The 25,190-nt window shown below is 38.6% G+C and overlaps 3 protein-coding genes across 4 annotated transcripts in view; 2 read left to right on the top strand and 1 right to left on the bottom strand.

Annotated features, from left to right (window-relative positions):
* Window positions 1-8,640, top strand: part of enpp1 (ectonucleotide pyrophosphatase/phosphodiesterase 1) — a 29,143-nt gene extending 20,503 nt beyond the window's left edge. The window contains exons 16-23 of the mRNA XM_062437037.1: window positions 438-622; window positions 1,299-1,338; window positions 1,866-2,026; window positions 4,063-4,198; window positions 4,677-4,751; window positions 6,351-6,483; window positions 7,064-7,211; window positions 7,405-8,640. Of these exons, the coding sequence (XP_062293021.1) occupies window positions 438-622; window positions 1,299-1,338; window positions 1,866-2,026; window positions 4,063-4,198; window positions 4,677-4,751; window positions 6,351-6,483; window positions 7,064-7,211; window positions 7,405-7,557 (1,031 nt within the window). The 3' untranslated portion in view covers window positions 7,558-8,640. The remainder of the gene's footprint in view (window positions 1-437; window positions 623-1,298; window positions 1,339-1,865; window positions 2,027-4,062; window positions 4,199-4,676; window positions 4,752-6,350; window positions 6,484-7,063; window positions 7,212-7,404) is intronic.
* A 2,711-nt stretch (window positions 8,641-11,351) lies between these two features.
* sytl3 (synaptotagmin-like 3) lies at window positions 11,352-18,233 on the top strand. Its single transcript, XM_062437579.1, has 13 exons — window positions 11,352-11,449; window positions 11,818-12,033; window positions 12,544-12,611; window positions 13,006-13,057; window positions 13,146-13,212; window positions 13,302-13,374; window positions 14,681-14,808; window positions 15,319-15,441; window positions 15,671-15,840; window positions 15,940-16,036; window positions 16,131-16,301; window positions 16,438-16,513; window positions 18,203-18,233. Exons 1-13 carry the CDS (start codon window positions 11,352-11,354, stop codon window positions 18,208-18,210), a joined length of 1,347 nt encoding a protein of 448 aa, XP_062293563.1. The 3' UTR covers window positions 18,211-18,233.
* Window positions 18,234-22,258: 4,025 nt separating this feature from the next.
* Window positions 22,259-25,190, bottom strand: part of ezrb (ezrin b) — a 29,376-nt gene continuing 26,444 nt past the window's right edge. For both annotated transcript variants that reach the window (XM_062436769.1, XM_062436771.1), the window contains 2 exons: window positions 24,656-24,907; window positions 22,259-23,590 (listed from right to left, as the gene is read on the bottom strand). In XM_062436769.1, the coding sequence (XP_062292753.1) occupies window positions 23,426-23,590; window positions 24,656-24,907 (417 nt within the window). In that variant the 3' untranslated portion in view covers window positions 22,259-23,425. The remainder of the gene's footprint in view (window positions 23,591-24,655; window positions 24,908-25,190) is intronic.

The raw sequence follows: 25,190 nt of genomic DNA, 5'->3' as shown, positions 1-25,190 counted from the left end.
TGCGTGTGAGTGTGTGTGTGTGTGTGTGTGTGTGTGTGTGTGTGTGTGTGTATGTGTGTGTGTGTGTGTGTAGTTGACTGTCGCTAATGATTTAACAAAAAGAATAATGTATGTGTGCCCTATATGTGAATTTAATGGACTCTTGGCTGGTAGCACCCTAAAAAAATTTTTTTGTGACCATTGTGTTACTTTCCCCTGCTGACTATTGTACATTGTGAAACGTGCTTAGAGGTGTCACTGAATTACTGTATCTCTATGATTAACCCAGTGATAAAAATGTCACCATAGAATGGCCGCATCTTAAAAAAATTGCTGTCCTTTGTAGTGTCTCATGCACGTTTTCTCTCTCTCTCTCTCTCTCTCTCTCTCTCTCTATCTCTCTCTCTCTCTCTCTCTCTCTCTCTCTCTCTCTCTCTCTCTCTCTCTCTCTCCTTCAGATCTCCTTGAAATCCGTCCTGCTCCAAACAACGGGACCCACGGCAGTCTGAACCACCTCCTGAAGCGTACCTTCTACCTCCCTGTACACCCAGCACCAATCTCCCATGAAATCCCCTGCGAGGCTACTGGTCCCGTCCCCAGTGATGACCTGCAGTGCACCTGCGCATCCCAAAACAAGATAATGGTATGTTTGTCAGTTAATGAAGTTGTTGTAGTTGTTACAGTTAATGTTTGCTTCTCCAAGTTCTTGAGCAAGTTCAAAGCAGTTATTTTTTTCACAGATGGCCAATTTCTGATACAAATGATAAATAGTGTTTCCTTAAAAAAGGACCAATACACAGAAATATGATTGTATAGAAATATAATTGCTACTAGCCACATAAAAAGCCATATCAGTATCAGAATTTCCATCAACATTTACAGACTCTAAGGTAATGACCTTAATAACTTCAGTGCAGAGGTTCATTAAAACTTACAGCAGAGTACAGCTGCATGATTAGTCAATTAATAGAACAGTCACCCACTGTTTTCGTAATCAAATAGTCATTTTGAGTCATTTTTAAGAAAAATGCTAGACTTTTTAGATTCCAGCTTATGAAATGTGAATATTTTCTGGTTTCCTTTGTCTACTGTGATAGTAAGGTCAATACCTTAGGACAAAAGAAGACATTTAAAGGCTTTGGGAAACAGTGATCAACATTTTTTCACCATTCTCTAACATTTTATACATCAAATGACTAATCAAATAATCAAGAAAAGAATTTGGCAGATTAATCGATGAGTAATAATAAATTAATTAATCATTAGTTGCGGCCCTACTTTACTTTGAACTGATTTGAAAAGTGTGCATTTATTTTCAGGAGGAAGATATGAACAGACTTCTCTTGACAACTAATGACAGTGAGTATCTGTTTGTTTTTCTTTGCATTTGTACTGGTTTTCAAAGAGAAATATAAGATTTACTGCAGTGTTTGGATACTTTTTTGTACATCTGGGTCTGTTTTTCATGGTTTTCATGGTTCATATTCCAATTCTGGGTAATCACAATGTTACAGCATACAATATATTTTTAGACGTTTAGTTTCAGCTGTGTGCTTCCAACTTTGTGGCAGCAGTTTAGGGAAAGGCCCTTTTCCTGTTTCCACATGGAAATATCCTCAGTGATCCCCAATCTCAGCCCTATCCAACACCTTTGGGATGAACTGTACTGCCGACTGCGATCAAGGTCTTATTGTCCAACATCTGGGCCAACATCTGGGCCTGACCTAATATTGTGGAGCAAATTCCAGCCAAGTCTCAAAATCATGTGGAAATCTTATAGCAGCATATTTGTGTCCATGGTTTTGGAATTAGGGGAATTACACATACTTTTGATCTGATATTGTACCTGAAAACTGGTGTAAAGCTGATTTTTTTTCCTCCTTTAGATGTTAAAGCCAATTTACGTCGTCTCCATCATCCTTTTGGCACCCCTCAAGTCGTCCAACCAGGTGCCACCTTTTGTCTTCTGCACCACTCGGATTACCTCAATGGGTATAGCAAAGACCGCCTCATGCCTCTCTGGGTGTCGTTCACCATCCAGCCTCTGGTGAGTCCTCTGTTTTGAGCTGTCTTTCATCTCTAAACATAGCCCGTTCAGTTGAGCTGTCCCAGCTATATTTCTTGTGTGGGTAGGGTTTGGCTAGAGAATGTTAGAGGTTGTTTAGTATTTGAATCTCCTCTCTAAGCAGCTGTTACTCATCTTCCGTGCTCATGTTGGCTTAAACACTTCTTGTCTTTCTCATTATGCGGTTGAGTTTTAGTGTAAATCATGACCTCAGGCAGAGTGATACATTCCCAGGAGAGTTCACACTGTTGTACTGTTCTGTCTGAATGATAGAGCAAGAGAGGATGTAGATGTGTTTTCAATCGAGCTTTATCTAAATACAGTACAAGCTAAATATGGCTTGTACTATATTATCTGTCTTTATTTAGACAAAGAATCATGCGTCCGATTGTTCTTTTAAACTGTCATGGCATAACATACTGCATCATGCTAAACCCAATTGCACACCCACAACAAACATACAGCTTACAGCTTGTCAAATTTAATATCTCCATAAAGCTCTTTTCAAGCTAGTTTGCCTACCAGAAAATCAATGAATCAATGAAAAGTATGAAGCCATGCGGTTGATCTGCCAGCAGAAACTAGCATTACTATTTTTGTACAGTACATTTCTGAGGTCTTTCATTTTCCAAATAATTTCCAACAAATATCCTGGAAAGAGGCACATTTTTTGGCACTAATTATAGGGAAATAATGATTTTCTTTTCATTTTTAAAGAAAAGCTAAATTTGAAGCCAAGTAGATATAACATTAAGATTAAACGTGGCTCTGTTCACCACTCAATGAATGTTTTTTTTTTTTTTTTTTTTTTTTTTTTAAACAAATACAGTAATCCCCAGAAGATGAAACCTCATGATTTCATTCATTCATTCACTCCCCTGACTTGAGATTTTAGATTTTAGAGGAAATGTCTCAACAACTTCTGAATGGATTGTCATGAAATTTGGTACAGGCATTTCATTTTACTAATCCCTTCCCTTTTCATCTAGTTCCACCCTAAGGTAAAAAAAATGCTCTTGATATTCCTGTCACCATTAGCCGTATTTTGCGCTTCCTGCTAATTAGCAAATGTAATCATGCAAACATGCTAAATGAAGACACTTATACGTGATAATTAGCTTCTTATCTATGTGAGCGTTGATTTATTATAAGAGTTGGATATAGTGCCGCCATTTTTCCGAGTGGCAACTTGTGGTATTCCAGTGAAAAATCCCCCTGTGGCCCAAATAGCATTTTCCATTGTAAAAGAAACATCTGTAAAACTGTTGACAGGGCACTTTGAACTGCTGCAATCTCAGTTTTTGATCCATTGAGGTTTTATATTTGTAAAACTTTCCTAAAGCTGAGAAAAGCGATTTAAAAATCCATGACATCATCACAATTTAAAGTCTATCGGCCGAACGTGAACTTGCATGTGCGGCCACTGTGCATGTTCAGTGGGCCGTGTAACACAGAAACAAACCTGGAAGAAACTTTTTTGGCACATGCGCCAGCCAAGCATTTTTTATAGGACTAAATCAGCACCATTTGTAGTCCAGTATCCACTCTTATAATAGATCCATGGCAACATGTCAGCATGTCATGCTGTTGTTTGAATTTAGCTCGAAGCACTGCCGTAGCTCAGTACAGCCACACAGATTTATTAGCATGTTTTTAGACTCGGAGCATTGTTGCATGATTAGCTGACCTGCTGTGTCCTGATTTAAAATATGCTAGCTATTATAGGACTTAATTTATTCTGCTGGAAACATCTTGGAAATTGTTTGGGAATTACTGACCCATGAAATGAAGTGTCAAAAGTTGTACATTTTTTTCTGAAAAATCTGGCGTTTTTCTCTGACAGGGCAGTGGGATGAGATTATTATTTTTAGAGAGCTCTGCAAACAGAAACAGTGCTATGGCCTCGCTGACCCATATACACAGGCAAAGCAAAACCAAGCCAAGTGATATTACACAACGCCCAGAGTGCAGGCCTGTAGTCCTAACACTGTCCACCACTGACTGATCCTCTCTTTCAGACCGGACTCCGACCCATGAGCCCAGATTTAGAGGCGTGTGTTCGTGCTGATGTACGCATCCCACCGGCCGCCAGCCAGCTGTGCCGGCGTTTCAGTGATGACCCAGATTTGACCTATGGCCTGCTGCATCCCCCCAGTGAGTGGGTGTGTGTGGGGGGGGTCACAACTCTTCCATCCACAGCTGGGTGTTGAATTCAAGTTGACGTGTTTTAGAGCCACATTCTCATGTAAAAACCTGTGCTTTAGGGCCGCAACAGTAAAGAGCGTCCCATCCCCCACTAATTGAGACACTGTAGATTCTTTCTATATATAATGAAATTCTGGTTTCAGGTGCATACCGTTAACCACAAAGGGAAGTGACAAACTTAAAGAGTGAAGTAAAACTCACCAGAGAGATTTGGACCCCCCAGAATTAGATTTTTTATCTGGCTTGTGCCTCAAATGAAATGATCACACACTGTGAAATGTGCAGTTTAATGATTTTACCTCTTTGTATTTTTGATCCACAGACACTGAAGTTTAGTTTCATCCAGTAAATCTCTATTCTTTACATGCAGTTTGCATTTTAATCCATATCCAAATGGTTGACATGCTCTGTTACTTTCTGTCTATAGATCTGAATGCCAGCGGACCTGAGACAGACTCTCTAATCTCAAGCAACATGGTACCAATGTTCCCTGCATTTAAAGGCAAGTCAGTCATGCTAAGATGTATTGGTTTGTGGATTTTTAGCTTCACTCATATCTTGAATGGAAATGGCAATCATTGTGTTACATAAATTAAAAAATCATTCCAGAAATGGCATGAGATGAGTTAAATTTGCCATCTGAACAAGAGCTCTTAAACTAAACAAGAAGTGAATACTTCAATCAACCAGTGAGCTGAATAGATACTCTGGATCATGAGTAGCCATGATTTCATGCTCTGTTTTGTTAAATTGTTAAACGCTCAAGTTTTCGGAGCATCCTTGTAGCTGAATGATCACTGTGCATGCCACATAACTGCAGTATCCGCAGTTCAGCTGCATCCAGGGACCTTTGTTGCATGTCATTTCTCTCTCACCTTGTTTACTGCTTCACTATTCACTCTCCAATAAAGGCAAAAATACAGAAAATATAATCTTTAAAACAAACAAACTCAAGTTTTCAGAGAGCAGGTATTGTGCCCGTTCCTGTGAGCCATTTTTATTTCTCAATTATACTTTTCAAACCTGGACTTCCTAAAGCAGGCTATACTTTACCCCAGTTGGTTCTTAAATATACATAAAAAGAGTCCAAAGATCTAACCGCTGAAATTACATGGCACTACTGTACTTTAATTTAGTGAAGCTCTCTTTGCAAAAGCACAATTACAGGTTTTTTGAGAGGAACTTTCCCAGAGTTAATGCTCATGCCATCCTTGCCGTTTTCTATACAGTAAGATTTACTTTGAAGTGGGTTTAGTTTGTAATCTGACTGAGCTGATTCACTCTAATAAACATTTATATGAAATCATTGGAAACTGGAATGGGCTGAACGTCGGTTTACTCCCTTAGTCTTTGTTCTCTTGCTCATACAGACATATTCCTTAATCCTGCTGTAAATCCCATGGTGATTATGTCTGTACCTGCACTCATTATACCAGGATGCATTGCAAAATGACCTGTGTCATGTGTGAAAGTATTGTGGTTTGCGTCATTAAATGATCTCATGCTGTGGCCTGCAAACTTAAGCCATGCTTAAGTTGACACATGTTGAACGTGTTGGGTGATTGTTTGGAGAAACTGAGTGTGTCAGCTCTGCTCGGGTTTCCACTGGGGCCACCCACGCTATAAATGCAAACTCTCTCACTAGAATGAGGCCCCATTGAAAGAAACACCACCACACACTGGAGTTTGTGTACGCAGGAGGCTTAAATATGAATCAGCTAGCCGCTGCTGCCCCCTGCTGGCTCATTACTGTGTCGAGTATTATGGAGGGAGGCCAGTTAGTTCATTGAATTATATATCACAATACAAACAATAATTTTACATGATCAAATAAAATCATTAGGTCCAAACAATATTCCATGCACATAGAAGAATACAAATCTGTCAACAAATCAATAACACATGACAAAAAACAATGAATAGTTTGATGTAGTGGTATCAATCTTATCTAACTCTCAGAAAAAAAGCAAATAAACCATTTTCCCAATGTGTCAAAGTATTTTTTTTTATTATAAATTGCTATGATGTCACCACTTTTTTCTTTACATTTATCAGTTGTGCAACACTAAGTCATATACATGTGAATGTTCTCATACTGCAGATGTTTGGACTCATCTCCACAACGTACTACTCCCCAAATATTCACAACAGCTGAATGGAATCAATGTTATGAGTGGGCCAATATTCGACGAAAACGCTGATGGGAACGTCGATGCATTCCAAACTGTCTTGGCGTAAGTCAAACACACAGTCAGACTCCAGGCAGTAGATTTTTCATGAATCAATATAAATTTTAATTGATTTTGTAAATACAAACCAACATTCACTGTGCTTTTAACAGGGTTAGTTGAGGAAAGATTTGACATGAAAAGTATATGTTAGAAAAGAAAGAGGTCTTCATGAATAAATTGAAATGTGGTTAAAATGCAACCATTAGCTGTTCATTTTACTAAGGTCTAATGACTGGCTTAACTTTTTTGATTGAACAGAGTCTTCCTTTTTAGACTTCTTGCACCTCAGCATTGTGTTATGAGTGCAGTGAACTTCCTATTTAGGCCATTAGATTCAGTTTGAAGTGAGTATTAGTTTTATTATGCAGAATTTTCACACAGTACAGTGATTGATTGCACACTCCTGCATCACCATAACATTACATACAGTTAATTAGCTTGATACTTGTGGTTTTGACCATTAACACATCATAAATAAAGTATTAAACTCATTTTTTCTGCACATCATCGGGTAAGTTTAAATAAGAGATTTACAGAAATGAGGCAGCAGTTTGTTAAACCCTGAGCTTTCATGTCTCCCTAGAAATGCGGCTCCCATCCCAACACATTTCTTCGTGATCCTGACCAGCTGTGGGAACTCGACCTTCAGCCCTGTTAACTGCGAGGGTCCTCTGCAGGCCAAGTCCTTCATCCTGCCACATATGCCTGACCACACAGAGAGCTGTGCTGCTGTGAGTAATACCATTGTCTCCTCTCCTTTTAGTGTCATCACAAGGCAGTGTACTCCTGTGGAAACCTGTTGACACATTCTATAGTGGAAAATATGGTCAAAGCAGAGCATTTAAAATAGAGCTAACATTAATACATCTTCTTATTTTCTCTTTCCCCTCCATTCTCTTCTCTCTTATTTCTGTTTCTCTGCAGACTGGAGCAGAGCTGACATGGGTGGAGGATTGGTTGCAGTTTCACACTGCCCGTGTCCGAGACATTGAGCTTCTGACCGGACTCAGCTTCTACCACAACAGGTTATCAGTGGAAGAGACGCTACAACTCAAGACTTTTTTACATAGTGTTTAAAATCACAGACATTATCCAATGAAGAAAGGAAGCCATACTAGTCTGCTTTACAGGCCTCTGTCCATGTAGACACACAGTTAACCTGCTGTCAGTGGGTTTAATGGGTGCCTCACTTATTAAAGTTTCCTGTGTTCAGACCAAATTTATTCCAACGTTAAGTTCCATCCAGTTTTTATTTTTTTTAAATGTCTAATTCCAAAACTAATTTTATATTTGTTCAATGTGTGAATGCCATATATTTGTTTTTGATCCTGTTTTAAGAGAAGAAGGCCAATTTAAATAATAAATGAGGCTCCAGAACTGAAAGCCAAAGACGCCTATCAAATCTGCTGAGTGGCTCCAAATCTCTGCTTCACATGGGCACATGGGACAAGAACAAAATGAAAAGGGAAAAGAAAACATTTATTGATGGAGGAAGAATGTATTTATATCGCAAAGGCCTTTATTGGCAAGGGCCTTCTAGGAAACTCATGTCAATCTGGAAACAGTTGTGTCTGCTGTTTGCTGAGGTGGAAGTCCTGCCACACATCTGGAGCACTGGCTGCAGCAGCTGGTATGAACAGCAAATGTGAGAATTTCTCCACAAATGGAAATTATTAATATAATGTAAAATTCAAGGTTTCACCTGCCATGTGTTGTCACTGTATGTCCATGGTTATCTTTGTATTTTCAGCACCAGTGTTGTTTTTAGTATTTTGTACATTTTGGTCAATTACATTTTTGAGATAGTTTTTAGATTTTTGAGTGTGTGTGTGTGTGTGTGTGTGTGTGTGTGTGTGTGTGTGTGTGTGTGTGTGTGTGTGTGTGTGTGTGTGTGTGTGTGTGTGTGTGTGTGTGTGCGTGCACGCGCGCGCGTGTGTGCGTGCGTGCGTGCATGGATGAAATTATTTTTGGGATCAACACACTCTTAGTTCAGTCTTTTATCTTTGGTTTTCCCTTCACTGTCAGGAAGTCCATGATACACCTTGCAGGGTAAAAAAGAAAGGTTCAACCATTTCCATTATGTACAGCTTTTTAAAGTATTGTCAGAAATGGCAGCTATGGACAAATATACAATTTCTTATAAAAACTCTTCCACACTGACCTTGTGACTTGTATCTTTTGTCATCAACCTATTATGCTCAGATTGTATTTTCTGTGCACAGCACACTCAAAGTTAAGTAAAATCTTTCAGACGAGAACCAGCAGTTGCTCTCACAGCCCTCTCCAGATTGCAGCAGAATGTGTGAACACAAAAAGAAAGGAAACTGAGTTCTGTACATTCCGCTATGTATAAGATCAGCCACTTCCTCAGGTTGACCACTCTTGCAGTAAGCCTGAAGGTAAGATCTTGCAGCTTTCTGCTTCGCATCTCATAACTGCTTTGCGACCTAATTCTCAGGCCACAAACCTGAGTTTGCTTCCTTTTTCGAAGCAGTTGTATAACAGGTTGATTGACACACATTATGTTTTACCTTCTGGTGAGAATTATGTCTCAACTGAGATTTAGCAATATAGAATGCTTAGCAATTGAGAAGTAGTGAGTAACTGTTTTGTAATCAACAACTTGGAGAATCCAGTTACTGCAGCTGCAAGGTGTATTTTATGGTTTCAAATGCAGCAATGGCACTCTTCGTCTCAGAGCAGTAGAATGAAAGTGAACTATAGCAGGGGCAGACATTCGAGTTTCCATTTTGGTCACCAATGAAATTTTTTTGTAGCTTGCACGACATTTTTTAAATTTACCGTAAAGAACTGCATGGACTATATGAGCTGTCGAGAACTTCTTGGAAATCCACTGCATTAGTGTTATGTGACCTCAGCAGGTTACTCTTTCTAAAATAAAGAGCTTGTGGTGGGCCTGCATGACCATGACAGACGGGGAAGGGTTATTTGGATTCAGCTTGTGGTGATCACTCTTAGTGTCAGCACAGTCATGCTGCCAGAGTCGATTTGAAGTATGCAGTCACTCATACAGGTCTTCCAGGAAACTATGCAACATGTCAGAGACCTTGTGATTGGTTTGTATGTTTTTTCTCACAGCACTTACACTCCATATTTGGGTCTTAGTATGATACTGTCACTGCTGTGGTGGGCTTATATGGTCTATCTCCCTCCTTCTCTTCTCGGATATTAGCTCAGTCAGTTCTGACCACACACATCCTGAACGATCATGGTCCTTTACATAGTAGGGGAGTGTGTGAAATGAGTGTACTTGTGTTGACGTGACAATGATCATACTTCACAAACTTTCAAACTGAGAGCCATTAGGTTTAAGATAAGGGATGAGATCACAGAGAGTTATGAAGAAATGTCTTCTACTGAAACCTTTCACTAGTAGCATATTTTTCCTATTGCCTCATTGATATTTACAACTTGAGAAAATCCCTTTAGTCTTGGCACACGTCAGTAGAGGGTAGATAACTGCTGTGTCCTTCTGTGAACCATGAAGCCTAATTACATCTGACGTTAATTGTTTTTTCTGGGTTGCTGGCAGCTCTGGATAGTAACAAGGACAGACTCTTATCTAGCAATTCAGGCTGGCATCCAGCTGTTCAGCAGGCCACTTCCTCTTTGCTCCCCATGCTTCACTTGTCTGCTGTCTGGTTCCAAATTGAGATGTGCCCTATTTTGGAAATGGGATGAGTGAGATGTCAATGGACATTTTGAGATATATTCATTTTCAAGTTAGATGAAAATGAATACCATTCTCATATCTGCACAGTAAACATGAAGCTCCAGCCAGCAGCTTAGCTTTGCATAAAGACTGGAAACAGGGAAACAGCTAGTTTGGCTCTGTCCAAAGGTGATAAAAATCCATCAGCACCTCTAACTGTGTGTTCAGCTGCACAGCTTCATATTTAGCAAATGAGAGGTTGGCATCAATCTTCTCTTGTAACTCTGCAAGAAAGCAAATAAACCTGTTCCACATAGGTGTCAAACAATTGCTTCAAAATTAATCATTTAAAACTGTATTTGCATTTTATGAAATAGATCTTATGGTAATGACTTTCTTTTATAAATTGATTTTTAGCTGCCTAAATAAAAAAAAGAAGAAAAAACACCTGCAAAAAAAAAAAGAGGAAGGTAAAAGGAAACTAGAACACAGACGCATGTCAGACATCAATAATGCAAGGGTTGGCATTTGGTTTGTTTTGCAGCCCTGCTATCAGTGAAGCATCACTGCTCCTCCTGCAGCTGAGGAAGCGGTTTGCCCGGAGAGGGGTTGAATACTGGAGGGAAAAGAGACTTGTGACACTGACAAAGGGAGGAATGAAGAAATGAGTACTCTTGAAGGAGGTGAGGGCAAACAAATAATGATTAGGAGCTAAAAATATTGCCTAAATGTAATAAAATGTGAGTTGTTGTACTGCAGGCTCACTTACTATCTGCGTCATAGCAGACTTGTAGTTTTTCACTTGCCCTCAGAGAAAAGAATATTAAAAAGGGTGTTCCATAGTTGTTGGGGTAGACAGTGAAGTTTAATCATCCAAGTGGAAAAAGTACAAGCAGTTATATCTGTTCAGGAAGTCCACATCCGGCTGTGACGTGCATGGAGACTCCGTGGAGATCACAGTCAGGAGAAGGGATACCCTAACAGCATGAATAATAACCTTTACCATTTTTTTTTTTTACTATTTGAACTCCAGGAGACAAGAAAAGGGAGGACTAAGACTGTTCAGGTTCAGCAAGCGGGAGGGATAAAGAGCAGAGGGGGAGGAGACAGGAACAAAAAGAAAGCAGTGACACAGAGAGGAGGACAGAGAGAAGAGGACCAGTGAGGCTGACAGATGATCAAAGACAGTCATTTCAAGATGGATTTAAGTTTGCTTCAAGCTATGGAGAGAGAGAGAGTCTTGGAGGTTCTTCGCAGAGACAAACAGCTGCGTACAATAGAAGAGGACCGGATCAAGTGAGTCATTTTTGCTCAAATGTACTATCACCATGTTCTTTCTGGGAAATTCTTTTGACTGATGCTGAAACGAAACTGTAGTAGGTACCTCCTCTCAGTGATCAACATAAGATTGATCATCACATCAATCATATTGTGTATTGTATTGTGTATTTTGTGCTATTTTTTGTTTCTGTAACTTATTTTACTTTTGTTCATATTATGTTGTGCAGTATATTTCATAATCTGTAAATCTAACTGTAAAGTTTTTTTTTACTTTCAACAAAGATGTTTAACATTCAGATTTTTTGTTGTTGTAAAAACATCAATTTTCTTTTTGACACTGGCAGTTAAAGGTGTCTCTAATTCTCCATTTTCTTCCATCTCAGGAGGATGAGATATGAGCTCCAGGATCTTAGAAGGAAAGGAGCAAAGAGTTTTGCCCGGCAGTACGGTGAGCGGACCTGTGCACGCTGCCAAAGGCCGCTGGGAAAGTTCTGGAACTCAGGCGCAGTCTGTTGCGGCTGCAGCCACAGAATCTGCAGAAAATGTCGTGTAGGCTTGGGAGCAACAGCCTGGAAGTGCACGGTCTGCCACGCCTACAGGTAGAGAGATAACCAATGTCTTGATGCAAAGAGCACCAAAATATTTAGACTCGTAGGTGCTCCAATCAGAGCTCAAAATAACTGTAAACCTGCGGTGAGCGACAAGTTTGACGACTACTACCATTGACTTTCTATACTTATGGTGTTACTTTTACTTTCAAGATTAACTTTCTGCCTTTTACTTTGTTCAGAAACTGAAATGAGAGCCTTTCTCACAGTTGTTGTATTGCCCCTTTAAATGACCCTTTAAATCATGTTCATATGAAAGCAAATACACTTCTATTACACAAGCAGAAAAATGAAATAAAATAAAACATTATATTTCTTAGTTTAATATACAGTATGATATCTGTCAGATTTGAAATGCCTGTGTCAAAAAGAATCATATAACCAATCATAAAAGTAATATATGTAGTCCCACACAGTAACTGTGCTACCTCTTCTTTTTCAGCAGTTCACTTTGTCTATTATGTAATTACAGTGCCTTTACAGTGTTTCTGTTCTTCATAGGGATGTGAAGATCAGGTCTGGAGAGTGGTTCATGGAGGAAAAGGCAAAGAAATTTCCAGCCACTGCAGGTTTGTTTACAATGCTCCAACTATACATACCGTACCGTATACATGCACGATTGGTTTCTTTTTTCAAATGTATTCTTATTTATTATTGATTCTCCCTTGATATCCACCAGTTTGGCTACAATGATTGATACATTATGGGTGATAACTGCATTTGTTTAAACTGTTTTCTTTATATGGGCATTAAAAGTTACTAAAGGACTCAGTGTTACTATTATACAGTGTGGTAAAGCATTGCCCCAAGAGACAGAATTGTAATGTTTATCTGTGTCACAGGAAAGTCATATTTGGTCTCATTATTGACGTAGATAGATTGTCCTGACAAATTTAACACCTAACATCCTGTTCACATCTTTCAACTTTCACACGTCATTCATTAACTTTGTGTGCTTTGCAGATAAATATGAGACGGTTGGGGAAAAACTACTAAAGACCTACAATGTTCTGAGGTATGGTGAATATTCACAATCAGGGGTGGCTTTTTGGTGTTTTGTATATATAAACACAAAGTAACATGTACTTTTATATTTTTCACAGTCATATAGCAGTTGTGCCACCCACTCCTCCACCCCACTTGGATTATCAGTTTCTGAGCAGATCTGGGGTAATTAGAACTTGATACCACCATTATTTTATAGGAAAAATGTAAATGTTATGTACTGAGTGCTAATATTTGTGTGTTTTGATCTACAGGATTTAAAAAGCTCAAAACCTTTTGCCAAATCAATGGAAAATCTGATGCTTTCCTTAACCAGTCATATCAAAAGTAAGTTGATGTGTCATCAGTTATACATAGTCAGACATTTATGAGGAATTCTCAGAGCAACACACACAAAAGTTACCCCATCAAGTCCTTGCAATGTGTGTCTTGGTGAGAAATTGTCACTGCTGAATGAAGTGCATGACTTCCTCTGAACATAATCTGATATCTACCTCTCGCTTAACAAAATAGACAAACGACCACAAAGGAAATTTGCCTGAAATAATATAGTGAAAAAACCCTTTGACCTCATTACACAAACTGCTTCAGCAGAAATTACATAAAACGATAATACAATGAATAATAACAATGACTTTTATTTATATAGCACGTTTCTTAACAATTTTACAAAGTGCTCCACAAAAAAAAAAGAAAAGAAAAGAAAACCAATAACCCCTTAGTCACTAGTCTGGCTCTGGAAAGGACTAGAAAGCCAGTATTCGCTGATCTAAGGCTCACATGGGACTAATAGATCTTTGATATAATTAGGGACTTGGTCATGTAAAGCCTTGAAGGTCAATAATAAAAATGTAAAAATCAAAACTAAAATGAACGGGAAGCAAATGCAGGCAGGTCAGAATCTGAGTTACACGACCTTGTTTTCTTGAACTGGTAATAATCCTAGGAGCAAAAGCCTTCGACCAATTGAAGGTGATAGAGTAAGACATGTGTAGAAGGCATTACAGAGATCTAGGGCATGGACATCCTGGACATGTAAATCCTCAAAGAATAAGAAGGATTAATTTGACTGAAAAAAAAATGTGGCAAACATCATTTAAGGAAATTGGGTTAGGCTGCTTTGATAAGTGGACTGTAATCAGACATATAACTGGGTGTTGTCAGCATAACAGTGGTACTGTACATCATGTTGTTTGGTAACCTGACCCAAGGGCAGCATACAAATAGAGAACAGTAACAGACCCAAGATTGAACCTTGAGAAATGCCATGAGTGAAATGGGAAACAGAAGATGGGGGATTTCCACCAACAGCAGAAGAGGTTCTATTAGACAAATAGGAGCATAATACGTTTAGAGCAGACCCCTTTAGACCAACCAAATTACAAGATGCTGTAGAAGGATGGAGTGGTCACACTCAGGTCTAGCAGGACCAGAAATGACCTATCAGCTTTCCATTTACGTTCAGCTTTTTTCTGCATTATCTCTTGAGGAGAAAAAACCCTTTGATACCACACAGATTTTTTAATCCATGTTTCATGACATTTGGCAGGCTTTTGACAAATCCCACCTGCTCTTTGTGTTTTAACTTTTTTTCTGAGGTTTGGAGTGTCTGACTTCTCTTTTCTCAATGCAGAGATTTCCACATCTCAAAATGATGTGCGAGAGGACTTGCTGAGAGTCGAAAACAGCAGAAGAGGGTCATGTTTTACCTTCACCACACAAAAGAGCCTGTCTGACACTGACATCAACAAATCTAGCAATGTAAGTTGGTCTCCGCTGCACATTATATTTAGTAGGGAAACAGAGGTGACAGAACTCTAAAGACACAGGTTTAGATATGCAACCACAAGTGCTTTAAGTCAAGATACAAAAGAAAAACTAAATCTAATTTTCAGTCCAATTTCATTCAGAGTCCTCCTTTACCGGCAATGCCTTGTCATGTCCTCTCAATTGCAACAGACAATACAATAATACAATACAATCCCAATTTGTGGTAATGACATCTCTGAAAAGGACAATTAAGTGCCTTGAGGTGATCTAAGACCTTTACCAGACTCTACTGGTGTTCAGAAAGAAACAACAACTTTAAATCTCAAATTGTGTGTTGTTGTTTTTTTGATACACCACAAATACCAGCTCTTGGCTCAGAGATAATGGGCAGTAGTGGGTATTATCTATCAAACCAATCATATCCCTTTCAATAGATTTTATGCTACTGGTCTATGTGGGTGCAGTAAACCCCTTACATATGTTATATATAAACCTTTTCAGCTCTTCAAAGGCCCAAGTCTTCCAAACCTGTTCAAGAGAAGCAAAGACAGCGACCATGAAGGCTATTCCACTGGGGCTGAAGAAGAAACGTCCTTTGGTTCTGAGTACTCCGGAGGAAACAGAGTAAGTGTAAAAAAAAAAAAAAAAAAGAAAGAAAAAAAAGAAAACATCCTGTGGCAGTTGGTGTATCAGATTTTAGATAGTCATCAGTTCAGCCTCTGAGCTCATAAATACAAAATCCGCTTCTTCTGTATTTTGCTTCACTTCTGCTGATTGAATTTAAAGTCCATCAGGTCTTTCTGGTCTTTCAAACACAAAAATGGAAGCTACAGCTTATGTCTTGCTCCCTCAGGGCAGTATCAGCAGCATCAGCACAGACTGTGGCCTCTTTGAGGGTGTCACTGTGGCAGGAGAGCTACAGCTGGCTCTGGCCTACAACACCAAGAGCTCCTGTCTGGAGATCACAGTTGGTGCCTGCAGAAATCTCATCAATGGAGACCACAAAAGGAACAAATGTCACCCGTGAGGATAATATAATATAACACTCTGCAGAATGTATGACCCCATTTTGTTGTTTGAGTCTCCATGAAAACCTCATTATCTTGTGTGTCTTAATTCCAGATATGTTAAACTCTATGTGCTACCAGAGAAGAGCAGCAAAATGAAGACAACAGTCAAGAAAAACACCACAGATCCAGTTTATAATGAAGTTTTACAGGTAAAAAGATCAGCACTTTCAATCAGTCAATGTAGTGATGTGTCATGCTTGATTTGGGCAGATTAAATTCAGTTTCTTGCCTGGATTTTCACAGTATTACATAGAGCACCATCTACTGGTTGGAAAGAGACTGCAGGCATCTGTGTGGCATTCAGGAACCCTAAAAAGGAAGGTGTTTCTCGGCGAGGTCCTCGTCCCACTGGACGGCTTGGGATTTAAAAACAAGGCTTCCCAGTGTTTCAACTGGTACCCACTGTGTCCGAAGGTAAACCAGAGCAGAACTCTACTGTAATATTACACAGATGAGAGAAGAAAAACATTCAAAGTTCTGATTGTTTTGTTTCGAGGTCGCAAGCGTGTTTATTTTCTTTTTCTCTCTTGGATTTGTGTCTTTTCACCAGACTGAGAGTCCAGAGGGGGGCACTATGGAGCAGGATGGAGAAGTGGTCAGGCCCAAGTTTAGCTCCATCAACCAGGGTGAGCTCCTGCAGCTCAGCTCCCTTAAATATCTGCAAGAAAGAGAGACACGGCTTTCTGTTCGCCATATCATTTAATTACCTTACATACATTACATTACACAGCTTAATTTAATAAATAATTAAATATCATCTGCATTTACACTCAACTAAACATTTGCTGTTAGTTCCCCCTCCACTCAAAAGTAGGTATTGCTTATTGTTCCGTTGGGTGGATGTTAGAGCTTCACCGTGCAGAACGATGTGCGTGCAGAGGTTGACACCTAAAGATTGTTTTCGCATTTAGTTACTGAAAGTGTAAAGTTTCTCTGTGCAGCATGCAACTTACACAAGTGTGATGTGGAAACGGGAAGCCTCAAAAGAACAAATTGTACCCTGAAAAATGACTTTACAGTGCAGTACACTGACTCTTCTTTTCATGAGGTAATTTTTTGTAATGGCAAACATTTGCATATTCATAGATTTTTAATAAGATAGAAAGTAGAAGATCTCACTTTAAGAATTTCTTATCAGGTAGTTGAACATTTTGTTTTTCAGGGGAAAATCATATCAGACAAAAATAGTTCATATTATATATTGTATATTTGGATGCCTTAAATCATGCCTGGAGGGGGTCTTTAAATTTGCACCAGATTTTGAAAATGGATGATGTAGCATTTGTCGGTATACTCAAAAACACTACATAATGTCGGCTTTTAAAGAGAAATGAAAGCAGCTATGTGTTCAACTGTGCTTTCTTTTGCAATGTATTTATTTTTTTCTTGACAATTCTGACCCTTACTGTCTCAAACCAGACAGGGGAATCATTCATTTGAAAATAAAGTATAGATATCACTAAAGGCTACTTTTTATTGTCTGTTCAGAGAGCTCAGGGTGGGTTGGGATCCATTGATGCTGTGGGACTGTAAAGCCCACTAAGATATTAGTAGTAGAATTGTGATCTGTGATACTGGACTTCACAAAGAAACTTGACGTGAAGTTTTCATCCACCTATAATGTTATACTAATTAAATTTTTTAAAAAAACAATTCTTACTAATAAAAATTGGATTATAATAATATATCTCTTAATATATCTTAAAAAAACTAAATATAAATAAGGGTCTCACAACCACCAGTGTTATTATAATAGATTACACTGTATTTTCTGTTGTGGTAATCATGTGGTTATAGTGTGCTACAGATGTGTTACAACAAATGCTGGCTCACTTTTTCAATATGAAAATAATATATTAAAGCTCCACATTATTAGTGACACTTTTACAATGAGTTGAATATAAGAATGGAGAATTAAAACCCCAGATTATGAATCACACTTTTAAAATGAAAAGAAAAACAAAACACCATATTTCAAGTCATCATCTTGAGGTTCCTGTATTCCATCACTAGAGGTCAGAAGAACCTCTCTTTTGGACACTTCCATGGCAACATAACACATGGCAATGATCGACTAACTGTCCTTATCAAAGTGTCAAACGCCTTCCCATTAATGCAAACACTAGTCAGAACACCTGCGTCAGAGTGTAAATACACCTCATTGTGGTGTGTCTTTTTTTGTGTGCATTTCAGTGTCCGCAGGGCTGCGAGGTGTGTTATGTGTGTTCTGGTGTGTTTTCGTGAATGCATTTAGAGTGAAAGTGTTTAATAGGCATGAAGGTGTGTTTATACAGCTATTTTTGTGTTGTGTTTAGGTGTCTGACGGTGGGAGAAGGCAGAGACCTCTTCCAAATGACGCACATTTGTGAGGGTGAGACTGGGCTCACCAGCGGCTGTTTGATACAGTAGATCTCTTGACCTGGAGCTGTGGGACCAAACTCCCTCCCTGCTGAGGGGAACTCATCAATTTTACATTAATAAGCCACATATAAACAATTAATGAAAGGACATTGTTACGTGATTATCAATGTATCTGTCAACAATTACATGTCCTCTTGTGAATCATTGGTAACAGTTAGTTCATGATTTTATTACACAGTTGTAATTATATGAAAAATGTCTTCATATTGTATATGAACATTAATATATACAGTATATGTATTAATTTATTGAATGTGTTAGTTATATTGATGATATTTATTAATAAAGTATGTATTTGTAAATTCTTGACATCCATTCCATTTACTAATGAAAGCCATGATATGCAGTTGAAATCTACTAACTGGGCCTTGAGTGTAGAATTTTTGCATTTTCAGATTTTTTGGCTAATTGAGGAAAGAAGAAAAAGCTGTAAACACACCACCAACATATTGTCAGTGGTGACATATGTGTAGACCTAATCAAACAATTACGATTTTACATGTACAGCAGACAAGCAGGGACATTAGCAGTTATTTGGAGTAGTCCAACATTCACTCTCCTTTAAGCTGTGTTTTTGTCTCCGCCAACTCCTGAGGGAAATATCTGTCTCTTTAGCGGCTAAATACTCCATTATGTGCACACAGTAATCCTACTATGTCTGCTTTTTAGTCAACAAAAAGAACAAAAGCAAAACAGCTGCCTGCTGAGCCTAAAAATGCTGGTGACAAAACAGTAAGATTGCTTTGCCAGAAAACCCCAACAGAGAACTGAAAGCTCTTTAAACCTGAGAGGAACATCTTTCACATAACATGTAATCATTTGATCCATTCTTTATATAAAAATATTGATTATTGCAGCTTTCATTTACTATTCCCAATGTCAAGAATAAAACCTTTGTGTAAGTTTTTACATATATAAACTGTTTTAAAATGTGTCTGTGAATAATTAGTGCATGTGTATAAACAGTAACATTTTTAGAATTGTAAGTATTTATTATTATTTGTACATCATTGAATATGATATATATTTGTGAACAGTCTGTTATGGATGCTTCATAGTATATTTGTTGAGAAATACACCAAAAAGCACTTAAAAGTTAAGGGCTATGTCAGTGCTAAATGTAGGGAGGGGCTGAGGAAGTTTTATCGATCCAGTTTTACCTTAGAACAGAGGCCACTCTGCTGTGGTAAAGGCGTCTTTCAAATTCAATTTCCTCGTTTAAGTGATGAGCTATCAGGGGAGTCAAGCAGCTTAACATCCATGCAAATGAAATTACTGGAAAAGACACTGGGATAATATTTCTCATGAATGACATTTGAAGCCACACCCGCCGGTCAGAGGAAGCGGTTGGAGTTATTTCACAGGCATTCAGGGGCAGGCAGGCAGACTCTTCAGCCTGTTCCTTCTGTACAATGAGGCCTTTATTGTCTCTGCCTGAGCAGCGTGTGAAAAACATGCTCAGTCTCTGGTTTCACAGCTCCATGAAGAAGAGGAAGAAGAAGAAAACACGTTCCTGTAGAAGGAGCAGTGATGTCACTGACCTGGAATTCTCCATTAACCCCCTCTTCCCCAGGGTCACCATGGCAACTACTGTTCAGGATGCCTAACAAGTGGCGTGACGTCAGCTCGCCAGAGAACATGACATCATTCATCCACAGACTCAGCACTTTCTGTTTGTACAGTATTTATACTGTATTAAGCTGTCAGCTCTTAATGATTCATTCAGTGTATAAAGTCTTCATGTAGCACATGATTGTATTTTAATGAGATGAGTCATGTACATATTGTAAAGAAATTTGTTTTTCATTTATTACTGTTAAACTAAATCACTTTACAATTAAAAACGTATGTTTAGAGGACAGGTTCACATTGCCTGCTGTAATCATCCCTCCTGCTCATACTGGACAATAGAGGATCTCTACATGATGCACTTACAATGTGATGGTGGCCAAAATCCACAGGCCTCCTCCTGTGCAAAAATGTATTTAAAAGTTGATCTGAAGCTAATATGAAGCTTTCAGTTCCAAATCAGTCAAATCGAGTAGATATCTTTCAACGTTAGTCTTTTTACTGCCAAAGTCCCTTTTTTTGTTACTATGCTTCCACCACAGCTCAACAGTGAAACACTGGCCAAAGAGGGAATTTGATGCTAAAAAGACTGTAAATCTGGCAGATAACCACTTGATGACTTACTCAGACTGATGAAGCCTCATCGGGCAAAAAATGCATTTTTGCACAAAATCATTGTGGATTTTGGCCCTAATCGCTTGCATTGGCAGCACATTTGAAGGGGATCTTTTGTATGAACAAGATGAATAATTACAGCGAGGAAAACCTCTTTCAATGTTCATATGGAAACCTGATTGTCATCTTAAAACACACTTGACAAATTGTGAAACTATCCTTTAAACCCAATCATTACATCCATATGTGATTGATAATGCTAATAATCTACAAACAATGCTAATAATGTACTACTTGTGACATCTTCTCAGTTTAGCCTGTCAGCATCACACACAATATCATAAGGATACACCCTCTGGGAACCATGAATGTCTGCACAAAATTTCAGCAGTCTATCCAATTGATCGTTGATATATTTCAGTCTGGAAACCAAACCATGGGCATCAATGGGCTGCTACGACAACCTCCAACATGCTCTCCACAAGAGTTTTAAACCTTGTTGTAGAGACTTTCTCACATTCACACCATATAAGAATTAGTGAGATAGGGCACTGATGTTGTGCTGTAAAGAGTGGCTCAAAGTGAGCATCTCTCTTCATCCTAGTTGGGCACTTTGCAGACCAGTCAACTTCAATTCAACACATGTCTCTCCTCATTGTTTCCTCTTTTAATGAACTGAGTAAAGCCAGGGCTGCAGAATCTGAAGATAATTAAAAATGCTCCGTTTATGGCATTAATAATAATAATTCCACACCAAATTCAGAAAAACATTTCTTTACAGTTCCTTTTTTGAAACAGGAAGGGAGGAACCTAGGGCAAACTGTTGCATAACATTGGAAGTATACTTTGTTCTAAAATATAATGTTTCTCAAAGGATAAGGCAAGTAATACTCTGTTTCTTATTTTCATTATTCTTACAGTGATTTTCATTGAATAAACAGAGTCAGCAATCATTCATATCATGTACATAAAGCTGCCTGAAATAATTTGATATATCTCATTCTTCTGTGCCTGTTGTCTGAAAACAGTTCAAAATAAAAACAACACTGTACAAAGTACTGATAGACATGTTCCTTCATCATCAACATGGGCAATGTGGTTTATTTTAAGTCATGCACAATAAATACTCATTAGCACATCAAATGAGTTTAAATCCAGGGCTGAAAATAGTTCCTATCAAAAGCATTATTTACTTCTGAATAAAGTTGTCTGACAACTAGAGCCCTGGTGTTTTAGATACTTACATAGCTTTCATTTTAAATGAAACTATATATTCAAATTCCTATTGTTGTTTTTGTACTTTCCATCAACAAATGGACTTTGATTTTTTTTTTTTTGATATGTTGATTTGATCCCTTCATGCAGTTTTTTTAAAATAAGAAAACATTAAAAAATGCCAACCATACAGTTTAAATGTATCAGGTCAAGCCCAAACCATACAAAAAGATCCCCATTCCTAAAGTACACAAACGTATTTCAGAAAAAAGAAAATACACTCTGATGTGTAATCATATTTTATTTTTTTATTGCCAATATGTTGAACACCTCATTATAAAATCCTGTTCATATACAAAGGCCAGCAGAGCTGTGTGTTTCCATTACAGTGGCAGTAGATGCTACTCTAGTCCATGTCCAGAGAGAGGAGAGTGACATGTTGGTGACTGTCTGGGTCAGTCCATTGTGACCAAACTGCAAAATAAAAACTCTTCTTCATAACATTCACCTCAACCCTCTTTTTAACCTCAGTGGAAGTCTAACATTAAAAAGAAAAATTTCAAAGTTACATCCATATTTTGGAGACTATGCACCTTGGCTAAACAGTGAAGACCAACTGTCTGGGACTGTAACCCGCAGAGGGTCAACCAGAGAGAAAGGCCACTTAGGAGGGTGAAAGCACACAACACGTGCTCAACTCTCACTCAACAGCGACATGACACAGATTAGACAGAAATAAAATATATTAAACCTAAGGTGTCCGAGTCAACACAGCGCTTTGAGGATAATGACATTCCTCAGCATGCTGTGAAATGCACGGCAAAAAAATCCAAAGTACCTAGATAGATAGTGATCTCTTTAACTGATTTAATGGCATGCAGCTGGATATTTCCTACAGTAAAAAATAATAATTTACAATTAAATCTCTTTAATTTAGTTATCTAAAGGAAAACGTATGGAACATAAGACTGCTATTATTTGGGTCAATATATAAAAACCTGTGAGACATATCAAATGTTTTCATTTTCATTAGTAGATAGCAAAAATATACAAACCAAGATGAAATACCCTTTTTAATGTCCCATATACAGTATAAATATCAAACTAGGCATGAATTTAAACTACTGAATAGCAATATTAAACATAAATGTAAGTGTTCAAATATAATGGAAAACAAAAACAAACATACATTTTTTTCTGCTTATACTGTTTTCCCCTTTCTGAGTGGTCGCTATGACACGACAATCTGTCATTTTCTTCCTACACAATGAACGACAGACACCGAAAAGAAGCGAGGCTTTGATTACATACTCTATGTGCACATCGTGAAATAATAATAAAATTTGGCTAATCCCTCTACTTATCCCATCTGTGGTTAAAAACAATATGATTGATTTGGTCTTCATTGATCAAATTACACACAATCAAATACACAAATAAGATCTGAAACACTAAGAAGAGAAAATGTTTTGGCACTAAGTTTTTCTTCAAAGGAATGGCAAAGCCCTGCATACTGCCGGACAATCTCTCAGCAGGAGTTTGTCTCTGTGTAAGCGATGCTTCTGCTGTGCTTATACTGCTCCAGTTTAGTCTGCAACTGATGTGTGTGTTTGTGGGTTTGAGCGTGTTTCTTTCTGTGTGTTGATATGCGTCAGCCGAGGAGCGAGATGTAGTGACCAATCAGAAAGGGTAGGTGGCCGAGGGAGCCGGAAGCCTTCTTATAAAGCTTCGAACTCGTCGATCCTCTGCTTAGTGTTGCCCTGCCTGATCTGTCGCAGGGTCTTGTATTTGTCTCGGCCGGCCCGGACGTTCTCACAGTGAAGAAGGTCGTTTTGGGTGTTCTTGGAATCGTCACGTGCCTGAGCCAGCTCTGAGGTCAGGGCCTGGGAGGAGAGGAAGAGAGGAGGCATCAATCAATCAATCAATCAATCAATCAATATTTATTTATATAGCTCCAAATCAAAACAAAAGTCATCCCAAGGCACTTTACACACAGAGTAGGTCTAGACCGTACTCTTCAATAGATGGGCATGAGATGAACAAGCCCGACAAACACTGCCAAGAGTGTAATTCTACCATAAAAGAAGACCATTGTAGTGTCACTGTGACATTCGTCCCACTTCTGTCCTGCTCTGTCTGAAATCACTCCCTCGTTCACTCATTACATAACCTCTGCAGTGAGGAGGAAATTGACACGTGAATCATAATCACTTTGTGTCATCACTGACAGGTCTACTGTACTGTCATTTCTGATCATTTCTGAATGTAATGCACCACATGACTCTGAAATAAAGCAGTGGACAGTAAATATAGTACACTATATAGTAAAAAAGGGGTGTGATTTGATCTAGCTCAGCTGGGCTCGTAAGCTATAAAAGCTGGCCTATTTGCTTACTATCTCTTCCTTTAGCAGGCATCCACCCATCATCTTCATTTCATTTTGCACCCTTCACCACCCCCACAGCACATATCTCACACATTTACGTATTTCTTTCAATACAGACATTACTGATTTCCATCCCCAAGTGTTAGATAAGTTTAAAGTATATTTCAACAAAAAAAACCTGTATTTCTTAAAGTCTTCCTCCACTCAAAAATGTGTTTTGTTTTTGTTCCTTGACTTCACAGCTTCACTGTGCACAATGATGTACTGTTCAGTTTGACGCAAGAAGGCTGTTTTAAGATTCAGCTGCTGATAATGGAAAGTTTCTCTGTGTTTACAGAAAATCTGAGTGTAAGGCATGTGCTTATGAACCTGAGTCATGACAAACGTGGTCCAGTATACATTTTACACAAGTGTGATTCAAATGAGTGGTAAGGATTGGTATTACTTAACAAATGTAAAAGCAACAAGGCGTGTGATTACTTTCTTGAATAAATGAACCAAATTTAATTATAATAAATGTGCATCTGTGGGGGCTACTGTCCTCTGATCACACCGTCCTCACCTTCAGCTGTTTCTGGACGCGCTCATTCTTCTCAGCCTCAGTGAGACGATCCTCTTCATTGCGGTGGTCGTTGATGCCTTCAGTCTGCAGGTCGGCACTGTGTGTGCTGGTGTTCTCCTCGCTGTCGCTGTTGTCGTCAAGTTGGTCGTACATTGGGGGAGGGGGAGGTAAAGGTAGAGGTGGAGCAGGCGCCGCCATCACATTATGCAGCTCCTCCTTGGTCTTCACCAGATCGTCCTGGGCCTCCATGGCCTGGTGAGAACAGAGGAGTAACAGAGATGAACAGTTAGAGTGGCCGAGAACTTGATTTGTCACCTTTATTATTGTATTGGGCATGTTTTAGTGTCACAATGCCCAAAAACAGCAACCAGAACTTTACTACAATCTGTCATTGTGCCATTCTGGTTAAATATTTTGGAATAAAAGAACAGAGTATAAACTGATAAAACTCCAGTGCCTGTAGGTGTAATGTAATTGTCTACTGTAAACCTTCTCCAATTTTCCCACCAGACAAAAATAGCTGAATGAGCCTCAG

The sequence above is a fragment of the Scomber scombrus genome, chromosome 17 (assembly GCF_963691925.1).
Source record: "Scomber scombrus chromosome 17, fScoSco1.1, whole genome shotgun sequence".
Lineage (NCBI taxonomy): Eukaryota > Metazoa > Chordata > Actinopteri > Scombriformes > Scombridae > Scomber > Scomber scombrus.
This window is presented reverse-complemented; position numbering and strand designations above follow the sequence as displayed.

Coding starts and splice junctions, on each gene's coding strand:
- sytl3 (XM_062437579.1), top strand. CDS start 11,352: ATGGATTTAAGTTTGCTTCAAGCTATGGAGAGAGAGAGAGTCTTGGAG. Junction 13,375..14,680: donor CTTAACCAGTCATATCAAAA/GTAAGTTGATGT, acceptor TTCTCAATGCAG/AGATTTCCACATCTCAAAAT. Junction 15,841..15,939: donor AAAAGGAACAAATGTCACCC/GTGAGGATAATA, acceptor TCTTAATTCCAG/ATATGTTAAACTCTATGTGC.